The following is a 12,498-nucleotide window of genomic DNA, read 5'->3' on the forward strand; positions in this document are numbered from 1 at the left end:
ATTTTAGCAGCTCAATTAAATATTACAGTAAAATTAGAGCTACAAAAGTAAATATTGTAAAATTTAAGAGATAATATTGTATAGGGTTTAAATTATTTAGGAATCTCATTTAATAGATAGACACTAACCTCAGTCATTGGTATAATTCAATCTGTACCGTTAGATTTGGGGGAGCTTGATCATAAATAGAGATATGTACTTCATTTGTAATAATTTCATTCATAGATATAGAATATATTTGAGAGCATTTACTTAAACACTTTATGTGCATTATTTTTTTGTGGCTTTTCAATTCTTTTGTTGCTCATTCGCTTTAAGTTTGCTTTTGTTTTATTTCGATACCTTGGAGAATTTGCTTTGTGAATTTTTAGTTGTAAAAGTAAGTTTGATTTAAACAAATTTGAAAATAAGAAATTGCTTAAGACCATATGAATTATGAGACTAAAATTCTATTATCGTAAAACAAACACGTGATTGAAGGTAAAATTTAATAGAATATTTTAAGTTTAAGAATAAATTAATCTATTTAATATAAAAGTGATGATTTAATTTTGAAGCAAGTAAAGTGATTTTTTAAGATAAAGTAAAGAGAAATCTTAAGCGCTGATAACCTTGGTCGCTAAAACTACTTATTTATTATGTTTTAAAGTGCATTATTATGATTATAGTTTAAAAAATCAAAAAAATTATATTGATTATAAAACCAACTTTATCCAAAAATTATCGCAGTTGATAAGTAAATATGTAAAATTAAAATTGCTCCATTTTATAATAAAAATCTACTTTGTTGCTAAATTTATAGTACAGGGATCCTTTCAAACTATACCATTATTATTTGGTCTCTTATAAAACTTCAGGGGTAACTGGTAAAAGTAAAACAAGTAGTGGTAGGATTGATCATTGAAGTAAGATTGAGATTTTACTTCGGTTTTAGTTAATTAAAAGGGCAAAGACGGAAAAAAGAAACTTGGAAATAAATGGGCAAGTAATAAAACAAACAAAGGAAGAGTAACTGAACATTTGTTCGTGCTGATTCATACGTTTGACCTCCTTATAGTCGTAGAACCCTGAGTTTGTAAACAAGATGGAAGTTTCCCCCATCCGCAGCCAAAGAGCGTGGCAAGCACTTTCGAACCAAGATCCCAAAACGGTCGGCGGTGTTCACGCGCCGGAATTACGTTGATTAATTTTCTTTTTAAACAATAGCAAAACTGAATTACAGAAAAATAACCGAAGTTAGTTGTTTTACTTGCAACAAATTTAACCGCTTTCAAAACAAACCCACAAGCATTTTTCTTTCACCTGCACCAATTAATAAATATATAAGAGATGATAAGGTAAATCCATTTCTTTTTACCTCTCTTAGCTACCTCTTTCATATGTCTTCTTCAAGTTCAGGTGAAAAAAAGAAGGGATAAAAACAGTGCTCAGAGTTTTTTTCCCCCTTGATTTCATCAGTATTAAAACCGATGACGAAACAGAGGATCTGGGTCAACGGAGTTTGACCGTAGAAACTATTACTGTCCAGGGTTAAGAATGTAATTAAGCGTACCAAACAGGTGTTTCACTGTTTATTTAATATTTTTATTTGATTCGGTTCTGTCGTCGTTGTTGTTTTTATTTGATCTCTTCCTTTTAAGGCTTTGTTTGTGTTTCCCCATTCTTTTATATAAGGTTTCAGTTTTTATGTCTCTCGAGCCGCTAAGGGAAAGAAAAGAAGATCGAGAAAGTAAAAGACTGATGATGAATGCACAGATTTTAAGATCATCTGGGTAGATTGATTTCCGATGTAGTGATAGAGAACGAGAGAGAAATGAGAACAAGGAGAGGGATTTCTTACCCCAGAGCCCATGTTTGTTTAGATGACATAGTTTTTGAAAGGAGGGATTTCGCCGGTGATAATATGGCTTGCCGGAAACGGCGAAGACTCTCGCCGGGTATTGCCGGAAAGAGAGATTTCTTTGATGTTTTGCCCGATGATCTTGTCATTTCTATTCTCTCCAAACTAAGCTCTACCGCGGCTTGTCCTTCCGATTTCGCCAACGTTTTGATTGTGTACGTCGACTTGCTTGTTTCTGAGGGGAAAGTTTGGATTTTATTCATTTATTTTTCTTACTAATTTTTACTTATTTGTTTGTTAAACAGATGCAAGAGATTGAATAGTTTAGCAGTTCGTCCTCTGGTATTATCCAAAGCCTCTCCAAAAATGTTTGCAATTAAAGCCAAAAGCTGGTCGGAGTCAGCTCACAGGTTCTTGAAGAACTGCGCTGATGCCGGAAATGTTGAAGCTTGTTACACGCTCGGCATGGTGAGTTTCTGAAAAAGAATATATTTTTATTTTACTGCCCGATATTTTTTTTTTGGTTACTAAAATTTATTAAGTTTAATTCAAGAACAATAATATAAATATTCTCTAACGAGTTAACTGTTATGATTTGCAACAGATTCTTTTCTACTGCTTAGAAAATCGAGAGAGTGGAGCCTCTCTTATGGCTAAGGCGGCGATTAGCTCCCACGCGCCAGCGCTTTACTCCTTAGCTGTGATTCAATTCAATGGCAGCGGCGGTTCCAAAAACGACAAGGATCTTAGAGCCGGTGTGGCCTTGTGCGCTCGTGCTGCTTTTCTTGGCCACATCGACGCCCTCCGTGAGCTCGGTCACTGCCTACAGGACGGGTACGGTGTTCGGCAAAACGTCGCCAAGGGCCGTCGGTTTCTTGTCCAAGCCAACGCCCGAGAGCTAGCGACAGTTTTATCATCAGCGGCTGCTTCTAACAACTTTACGCGGTCTTGGCTCACTTGGAGCCCACACCCTATCCCGCATCCTAACCCTCGCCATAACCACCGTCATCAGGCCGTGCCGGGATGCCCGTTGCTGAGCGATTTTGGATGCAATGTGCCGGCTCCCGAGGCGCATCCGTCTAGCAAGTTCTTAGCAGAGTGGTTCGGGGCTCGGGGCGGGATACCAGGCCCGGGCTTGAGGCTATGCTCCCACGTCGGTTGTGGGAGGCCGGAGACAAGAAAGCACGAGTTTCGGAGGTGTTCCGTTTGTGGGGCTGTGAATTACTGCTCACGCGCTTGCCAAGCGCTTGATTGGAAGCTGCGCCACAAAGCCGAGTGCGCGCCGGTAGAGCGATGGCTTGATGAAGAAGGCGATGGTGGCGAGGGTAACGGTGCGGGACATGGGAACGATGACGTCATCGCCGAAAGTTAAAAACGATTAACTGCTTATGGTAATTAATTTATTACTATTAGGTTTAAGCCACGAGAAGGAAAAAAAAAAAGGTGGAAATGGAGAACAGGAGGCCAGTTTTGGTTGGGTATTTGGAGGTTAAAAATCAACTTTTACGATGACGATAGTCGCTGAAACGACACAGTTTTAGTTCTATGTGGATTGTATAGAGGAGGGGTTAATCGGAAAAATGGTCCCCCGGGGGGGTGGGCTTTGGTTCTTTTCTTTTTTGTTTTAATCCCACTTGTACACTATAGAGCCATGTTCAGCTTAATTTCGGTAATTTCTAGTCTTATATTCCTTTCTCTTTTTTCTTTCTTTTTTCAATATTAACATAATTTTGGAAATTGGACTGCCTGCTTAGATCAAATTGCCATAAACTTTAATTTGATTCACAAAACAAAATTCGAAACCGTATCTAATATCCAAAATCATTTAAGATTTTAAATTTAAAAATGTCGAAACTATTACAATTTTTGTTCCAATGAAGACAATGTAAGTACTTGTAGATTTATTGGTAAGGACGGAAGTTGACTTTTATTTATTCTGGAAATTCCAATTATGCTTAGACTATGCTTAACTTAATCAATTTACTTTTTGCACTTTAATTTGATTTGATTTTTTCAACCTTCTGTTTTTCATTTTAAATTTCAATCCCAACACAAATGATAAGTTAAATTAAATAATATTTCCAAAATCTTAATGCGGCAAGCACATTATCAAATGTGTAATTCTATGTTAGCTTATTATTTTCATGTAATAACTACAAATGAATCACTTCTCTAATGGATTTAATGGATATTTGAGTAAAATTTCAAAATATGAAAAAGTATAGTGTCTAAAACGATAAAATTGGAGAATATGGATTATATCCACAACTTATGCATAGTACAAGACTAACAATAGAATTTGATTTAATGAAAGATTGAAATTTCAAACTTCAAAAGTGTAATAATTAAAATCGTCCTAATTAGATAAATTACATCCCTAGTTTAAGGGGTGGAGGTAGAAAAAAATTTAAGTGGAGGCTAGAATTAAATTATAAAAATTTGAAGGATAAAAAAAATACTTTTATCATAATTTTAAAAATTTCTAAGATACTTACAAAGTAATTTTACGGTTGGAAGAAGGGCAAGGGCAATGCCCCTTATATTTGCCCTGCCTAATTTATGCTTAATCCAAAGCCTAATAGCAAAATTTGGATTTTATATATAATAAATTGATACTGACTTGATAAATGAAATTATGAAAATATATTGGGATGTTGTGAAACCCAATTATTTGTGGTATACAAAAACAAAATAAGCAGCACCCTAGGCTTTGTAGCATTTTCTCAAACAAGACATTTGGAAAATCGAGTATTACTAAAATGGACCAAGGCTAGGAGGAAAGTTTGACCATATCTTTTGCTTGTGCAGCTGCGCCATAAAACAAAGCTAGTGAATCTGAAAATGGAACAAAATAACATTCTTTTAACCATCACATCCTGTTCTTCTCCTTCATTTGATTTGTAACACATACAACTAGTGCAATTATATAAATCAAATTGGGCAGGATAGTACTTTTGGTTTGGGTCTTGTTTATCAACCAAATCGGATCCAGTGCTTTCTTAGGAACAGGATTCTACCTCTACATTCAATTCAATCTTTTTTATTGTTGGTTCATGTCATCTTTGCCTATCATATAATATTGATTCGCTTTTTTGCTATTAATTCTTACTATTTTCAGTGTTGAGGAGGAAGAGTTAACCAAAGTCTCACTCGAGGAAGGTATATGATGTTAAGATGGTGTCTAGTGCTATAGTTGTTGGATAAGCGAACAATCTTATTCAAAAATGAAGAATTGAGCATCAAACTAGCCATAAATCCAGAGATTAAACACCAAATAAAAGCATGCACCTAAATGAGCAATTCATATTTGATTTATACATTGCAAAGAGTTAAAATAAGCATCCAACTTTACAATGGCGGAACCGTCAAATATGAAATATTTGATTTATGAGCATTTTTTTATAGAGAAAAAAGTTATGATTTAGAGCATCAGATTCTTGAGTTCATGAGACGAGACAAACCAAAGAAAAAGTTCCCTAACCTGAATCCGAATCGGAACCTGAACCCGAACCCGAACCAGAATCGGAATCCGATTTACGAGTGTCGGCAGTGACACGTGCTTTGTCCTTGGCTTCAGCTTGCTTGACAGCTTTTCTCAGCTCACCAACCGGAATCAATGGCAGATACGCAAACACAGGATATCCTTTCCCGCTCATGTCTTTAACCAAACAGTTATACTTGTCGGACAAATTCGAAGCTGTGGGAACGATCTTCTCTGCAACCGATTGGAAAGCAGAACTGCGATTCAGTTTTACCCACACCTTGGTTGAGCTAACCAGAACCAACTGCTTGTACTCGGTCGCGGCGTAGTGCAAAGCGCCGCGCGCACCGTTGGTTCGAGCCTCGTCGATTAATTTGTGAGCCTTTTGTGCTGCCATGTGAGCCAAATCTTTGGCTTGGTTCACCATTTGCTTACCTGCTGGTGGGACATGCTCGTCATATTTCTGTGAAGCCTCATCTACCTGCGCGGTTGTTATAATACTTTAATTGAAATTAAACAAAATAAAGAAAGAAAGAAAGAAAAAGTCGTTACCTTGGAATCAAGAAAAACAAGAAGATGATCGGGAACGTCCTTATATTTTTCGTAGACCGGGCCAACGATGGCGGCGACAGCACCCTCGACGGTCCCAACGGTGGATCGTAACGGACCAGAATTCTGTTTAGCATACCCGTAAAGATTCGAGACGTAAACCAGCGTGCGGATCGCAGCCACCCTCACGAAAGCTATGTGCTTCAGGGCGTGCTTCTTTTTCTCAAACTCTACCTCCTAAAAGAAACAATTAAAAAATATATAAAAGAACATTTTGAAGACGTTAAAAGAAGAAAGAAGCCGGAAATACCTTTTCCATGGTGGCCAGCTTTTCTTTTTTGATCTAAGATTGTTAGGGCTTTGTTTGCGTTTTTGTTTTTCAGTTTTCAGAAATGCGGTTACTGCGTGTAAAGGGAGTTTGTTGCGTTATTATTTTATGGATCAACGTAATCTGGATCGTTAATTCAGATCGAACGCTGAATATTTGATCAAATGCATGAGGCATATTATGGGCTTCGTGATGGAGAGCTGGAAAGCGCTTTCCTCGTGGAGATCGTAAAATTCCTTGGCAATAAGAAATATATAGAAATAGTATATGATTTTTTTTTAAGGGTAAACTACACCCGTGGTCACTTTTGTTTACCTTAGGTTACATTTCAGTCACTTATGTTTGAAATGTTACGTTTTAGTCACCTACGTTATTGTGTTGTAACATTTTAGTCACTGAGCCGTTAATTGTCGTTAATGGTGTAATGGTAGTGACGTGTACGTTAAATTATCATTTCAAACAAAAACTTTAGGTTAAATTATACAATTGGTCCCCATAATTTTTCGTTTTGAGCAATTTAATTCTTTTATGTTCTTTTAACTTTCTTTTCTTTATTTTCCATTCTCTTCTGCTTCTCCCTCTGTTTTCCTACTTTCTTTATTTCTTTTAACATACCAGGAAGTCAAATTGGTAGCGAAGAAAGAAGCATGGTATGGGTTTATGGGTTTTAGTTATAGGGTTTTGGTTATAGGCAAATGATGACAGTCGACTTCCTACTTCTTTTTTCACTGCCAATTCGACTTCCTAATATGTTAAATGAAATGGGAAAGATATGAAAACAGAGGGAGAAACAAAAGAGAATGGAAAAAGAAGAAGGAAAGTTTAAAGAACATAAAAAAAAATTTAAATTACTTAAAAAGAAAAAAATATGGGGATCAATTGTATAATTTAACCTAAAATTTTGTTTGAAATGATGATTTAATGTGTCACGTCAGCTTACCGTTACACCATTAGCGACATTTAATGGCTCAGTGACTAAAATGTTACAACATGATAACGTAAATGACTAAAACGTAACATTTCAAACATAAGTGACTAAAATGTAACCTAAGGTAAACAAAAGTGACCATGGGTGTAGTTTACCCTTTTTTAATAAAATGGCATGTTTAATTTTACACCATTAATCATTAAAGGATGATTTTTTATTTTAATCACTTAATTAAAAAATATAATTAGATTCTTGTATTATTCAAATTTTTTATTTAAATCATTAAATCATTAGAAAGTTTATTTTAAGTTATTGTAAGGATCGTAACTAAGAGGGTTGGCAGGGGCCACCCCTAAAATAGAAAATTGTTCATTTAGGCTTTTAAAATTTTTAAAATTTTAAATTAGTAAAAATAAAATTACATTTTGCCCCCTTAAAAATTATAAAAGTATGATTTAATCCTTTAAAAATTATAAAAATATAGGTTATTAAAAATTACAATTTAATTTCGGTCCTCCCTAAAGAAAATTTCTGACTTCGCCCCTGAGTTAGACAATTAAATTTAAAAAAAAAACAGTTTAGCAAGCGAGCTCCAAGAGATGATTCGACGATCACTACATTAGACCAATACCCATCAACGAGTAGAACATACCTTAGATCCAAGTCGATCTGATAGTCAATGCTGAAGATCAGAGAAAAAAGTTGTATGAATTTTGGTTCACAGATTTGTAAAGTTCAAAGATATGTCGTGAAGAAAAACTAAAAAATAGAAAAGAAGAAAAAAAAAGGATCAACTCGAGATCGACAATAGGGAGGTTGAATCGGCCTTTGAGAAGTTGTGGTGGAAGCAACAAAAATTGTGCAACAAAAGACACAATGATTTATAGTGGTTTGGCCCCAATTGTTTACTCCACTACCTTAGCTTTCCACAACTAAGTATTTTCCCAAATTTACTAATTTGGCTACCTTTGAGGATAATGTTTAACCTTACAATCTCTCTTAAGACTTATACCCTAAAATCTTAAGATACAACTCCTTTAAGGTTTCTACCCAAACATTAAGAATAAACCCTCTCTAAAAAAAAAGATACAAATAAGCAAACAAAGAAAACAATCCTCACAAGATCAGGTTGTTTGCTAATTAAGCACAAATACAAGACCAACACTTGAGCTAAATGAATACAATGAAAGCTCACAAGTGTTTACAAGAAAATGTATGAAAGAATTAAGCTCTAGGTTGTTTTGATTTATCTTTAAGCTTTTCACGTTGCTCTTCATGCTGCTAGACCTTTGGAAGATGGTATTTATACACTCTAATTGATTTCCAACCATTGTGGTTGTTGTAGAAGTAAATATAGCCATTGGTGATGAAATACCAGGTTATTAACTGCATCTGTAGCAACGAGTATCGATACCTACTAAAAAGGTATCGATATTTTTTTTTAATTAATGCATATTTCAGTGACCGTTAGAGCAGGAATATCGATATTTTAAGAAAAATATTAATACCGGATCGATACCTACCAGGGTTTGAAAGAAACAAAATGTCAATTTGGTATCGATTATCAGAGGGGTATCAATATCTTGTAAAATATCAATACTCAGACAAAAAAATATCGATACTTTTTGTCCTGGAGCAATTCTAGCTTGTTTGAAAATGGTTAAAACATATTTGAAGATGTTTGACTCAATTGATACCATTCCAAATTGATTTTATCAAATTTCTCAACTTTACTTTTTTTCAAAAACACTTTAATTTTTTATATCAAAACATATTATCCAATAAGGCTTAGTTTAACAATCTCCCCTTTTGATATAACAAAACATTTTGTAAATTTGTTTTGAATAAATTGCTCCCCTTAATAAAATTCATTTTCAATTTAAACTCCCCTATATAAAAAATATTTTCAATTTAAGGCATAAATATTTGGAGCATAAATATTTGAAATAAGCACAAATTTGACATTCATTTGGATTTGAAAAATTGGTCACTAATCTTAGCATATAAGCAATCAATCAACCATTAAAATTTACCTTTCTCTTCTCCCCCTTTTTTGTTATATTAAAAAAAAAACAATAAAGCTCTCAAGAGGAAAAGAAAGTGGTTAGTTGAAAGATAGATATTAAACATAAAGAACTAATGAACTACCATACCAATCAACATTAAGGTGCAATTACATAGAATTTGCCTTTGATCTCCTTGAAACAATGCACCTTACCTAAAAACATAGAATTAACTTTTTGGTACCCAATATCTTTTGGGTCCATAATCATTAGTGTTCAAAATCCTAGTCCCTTTAGGTATCCATTTTTAAAGAGCTTTCTTGTATTGAGTAGCACTAAGTCTTTTAAGGACTCATACACTTTTAAGAAGTTTTCCCTTGTAAAATCTTGAGGGATGTAACACCCCTAACCTGTATCCGTCGCCGGAAAGGGGTTACGAGGCATTACAGAACATAACACGGTTCAATACATACATTTATCGACAATTATCACAATGTAATTAATTTCATAAAATACTTTCATAACATACTTAAAACGAGCATACCGCTATTAAACACTCTAAAACTACAGCTAAATAAGCATAACTAATTTAACACATCACAAGGCATTCGGTCAAACATCTGCAACATTTAAACATTAATGACCATGACACATATAATAACATTTCAACATCACATTTCGATACCATTTATCTCATTCAAATAAGCAACCAAAACTAATTTAATATATGTTCAATTCGTAACATAATCATGCAACCATTTTTAAATTCATTTGGCCTAAATAGAACATACCAAATTCGCATGTTAATCTAAAAAAATAGTCAAATTCACATGGCATAGCATAGTCATCACATAGCAAATATGAACACATACTAACATTAACATCTAACCGAATAATTAACCACATGACTATACCAAATTTGCAGAATCTCAAGATAGATTATAAACATCACCTACCATTTGTCATTTCACAAAATAAGCTCATTTGCATAGCCAAAGTAACTATCAACAACTACACCATTTACAAACCAACTTACATGGCTAAAACCACAACCCAAAAACATACCGCATGATCACTAGCCTATACATGCCATATACTATAATTACAAGCCTAAAAAATACCAAAATGACGATCGATAGTGTGACAATGATTCTTGACGATCCCCAAGCTCGAGCTAGCTTTGAATATCTAAAAAAAAAGGGAAATAACACACACAAAGTAAGCTTTCAAAAGCTTAGTAAGTTATAAGCAAATAAATAGTCATAAAAACAAACATAATCTATTTCAATTAAGTCGAATATAACTAGTCTCAAACACGTATAGAAACACTATTCTCATGTATTTCACTTTGTTTCATTAAACAACATCACTTACCCTTTTCTTTAAAATTTCATATCAATTTCACACATGCCTGAATAATTTATCTCTTATACCCATTCCGTATCGTATCGACTTTGCCCGTTAAACACACATATATCACATGCAATGTCATATCTTAGATAAGGTCTTACATGTTATCACATATCGATGCCATTGTCCCAGACTGGGTCTTATATGAAATTATATACGATGCCAATGTCCCAAACATGGTCTTACACGTAATCTCATATTGATGCCAATGTCTCAAACCTGGTCTTACACGAAATCACACCTCGAGAGTCCTAATGTCATGACATTTACATCCTATACTATTCCTAAAGTTTGTACGAAAATTTTGGACGTCGTAACTCTGTCAATTCTGGCTCGTTTTCATCTTTTCAACATTTGATACAATTCAATGATAATCAAACATAATTAAAACAATTTAAATGCATTTATTTGCATATGAACTTACCTCAGATACGGAACGAACGGATCAGGTAGATTACTCGATAACTTTCGATTTCCCCCGATCTAAATTCGATTTTTTTCTTTCTTGATCTATATAAATTCAAATTTAACTTATTTAATCACGTATTCATTCAATTTCATCTAAAAACACATAAATGGGTATTTTGCACTTTAGTCCCTAAAATTTTACATTTTTACAATTGAGTCCCTTTTTCAAAACTACACAAAATACACAAAATTTCATCATACCAAAGCATAGCCGAATCTTCCCTAGGTCCTTAGCAGCCCATTAATTCCATTTATTTCACATTTCAACCCCCCAATTTACAAATTTCACAATTTAATACATAATAAGAATTTTTATTAAAAAAGAAAAAAATCACTTAATAAAATAGGATAATCTATCAACAAATATTTATTTTTCATCATCAAACAACAAAAACCTTGAATATTTATCAATGAAATTTCACAAAATCATCATCAAATTCGAAAACTAAAGCATGAGATAGTTAGAATACAAAGCAACGATCTCAAAAACGTAAAAATCATCAAAAACTGAACTTAAAACATACCTCAATCAAGACTTCCAAGTGCCGAACCTAAAAGCTTCAAAATGGTTTCTTTTCTTTGTTATTTTCGGCAATGGTGGTAAAAAGATGAATAAAATAATGTTTTTTTAATTTAATAACATTATTTACAAAGTTACTTTAATGCCACTAATGAAAACATTACAAAATCATATAATGGATGACCATTTATGTCATTATCCACTAACTATGATCTAATCACATCATAAGGACCTCACATTTAATTAATCATAGCAAACGAACACTTATACAATTAGTATGCCGCTTTTGCATTTTACACGATTTAGCCCTTTTATCAAATTAAACATCCAAACTATAAAATTAAATCACAAAATTTTCAAACATACATGCTATCATGGTGTAAACACATAAAATAATATTAAAATAATTTTATGATTTCAAATTTGTGGTTCTGAAACCACTGTTCTGATTTAGCTAAAACCGGGCTGTTACAACTCTTCCCCCTTTAGGGATTTTCATCCCTGAAAATCTTACCAGTGAATAGGTTCGGGTATTGCTCTCTCATAGCATCCTCAGTTTCCCAAGTAGCTTTTTCAACCCCATGTCGAAGCCATAAGACTTTCACTAAAGAAATTTTCTTATTTCTCAGTTCTTTGACTTCGTGAGCTAATATTCTGATCGGTTCTTCGTTATACGTCATATCAGATTGAATCTCAACCTCAGACGAGGAAATCACATGTGAGGGATCGGATCGATATCGTCGAAGCACCGATACATGAAATACATTATGAATCTTTTTTAATTTAGGTGGCAACAATAATCTATAAGCAACCGGCCCGATTCGCTTGATAATTTCATACGACCCGATGAATCTCGGACTTAACTTGCCATTTTTGCCAAGCCTAAGTATTTTCTTCCACTGAGATACTTTCAAAAACACTCGATCCCCAATTTGAAACTCAATATCTTTTCGTTTTAAGTCTGTGTACAA

At 33.9% G+C, this 12,498-nt stretch overlaps 2 protein-coding genes across 2 annotated transcripts; one reads left to right on the forward strand and one right to left on the reverse strand.

Annotated features, from left to right (window-relative positions):
- The first annotated feature begins 1,451 nt into the window (after positions 1-1,451).
- Positions 1,452-3,535, forward strand: LOC105785758 (F-box protein At1g67340). Its single transcript, XM_012611908.2, has 3 exons — positions 1,452-2,055; positions 2,146-2,308; positions 2,445-3,535. The coding sequence occupies exons 1-3, from the start codon at positions 1,814-1,816 to the stop codon at positions 3,210-3,212; spliced, it is 1,173 nt and encodes a 390-aa protein (XP_012467362.1). The 5' UTR covers positions 1,452-1,813; the 3' UTR covers positions 3,213-3,535.
- A 1,598-nt stretch (positions 3,536-5,133) lies between these two features.
- LOC105785759 (REF/SRPP-like protein At1g67360) lies at positions 5,134-6,356 on the reverse strand. The gene is made up of 3 exons (XM_012611909.2): positions 6,181-6,356; positions 5,874-6,107; positions 5,134-5,802 (listed from the first exon to the last, which is right to left on the reverse strand). Exons 1-3 carry the CDS (start codon positions 6,187-6,189, stop codon positions 5,317-5,319), a joined length of 729 nt encoding a protein of 242 aa, XP_012467363.2. The 5' UTR covers positions 6,190-6,356; the 3' UTR covers positions 5,134-5,316.
- Between the last annotated feature and the right edge of the window lie 6,142 nt (positions 6,357-12,498).

The sequence above is a fragment of the Gossypium raimondii genome, chromosome 1 (assembly GCF_025698545.1).
Source record: "Gossypium raimondii isolate GPD5lz chromosome 1, ASM2569854v1, whole genome shotgun sequence".
Lineage (NCBI taxonomy): Eukaryota > Viridiplantae > Streptophyta > Magnoliopsida > Malvales > Malvaceae > Gossypium > Gossypium raimondii.

What these genes read in the sequence shown, in the direction of transcription:
- LOC105785759 (XM_012611909.2), bottom strand. An exon ending in TTGTTTTTCTTGATTCCAAG is followed by an intron (nt 5,803 to 5,873) that starts GTAACGACTTTT and finishes ACAACCGCGCAG; the next exon opens with GTAGATGAGGCTTCACAGAA.
- LOC105785758 (XM_012611908.2), top strand. Translation starts at nt 1,814, where the DNA reads ATGAGAACAAGGAGAGGGATTTCTTACCCCAGAGCCCATGTTTGTTTA. An exon ending in TTCGCCAACGTTTTGATTGT is followed by an intron (nt 2,056 to 2,145) that starts GTACGTCGACTT and finishes TTTGTTAAACAG; the next exon opens with ATGCAAGAGATTGAATAGTT. An exon ending in CTTGTTACACGCTCGGCATG is followed by an intron (nt 2,309 to 2,444) that starts GTGAGTTTCTGA and finishes GATTTGCAACAG; the next exon opens with ATTCTTTTCTACTGCTTAGA.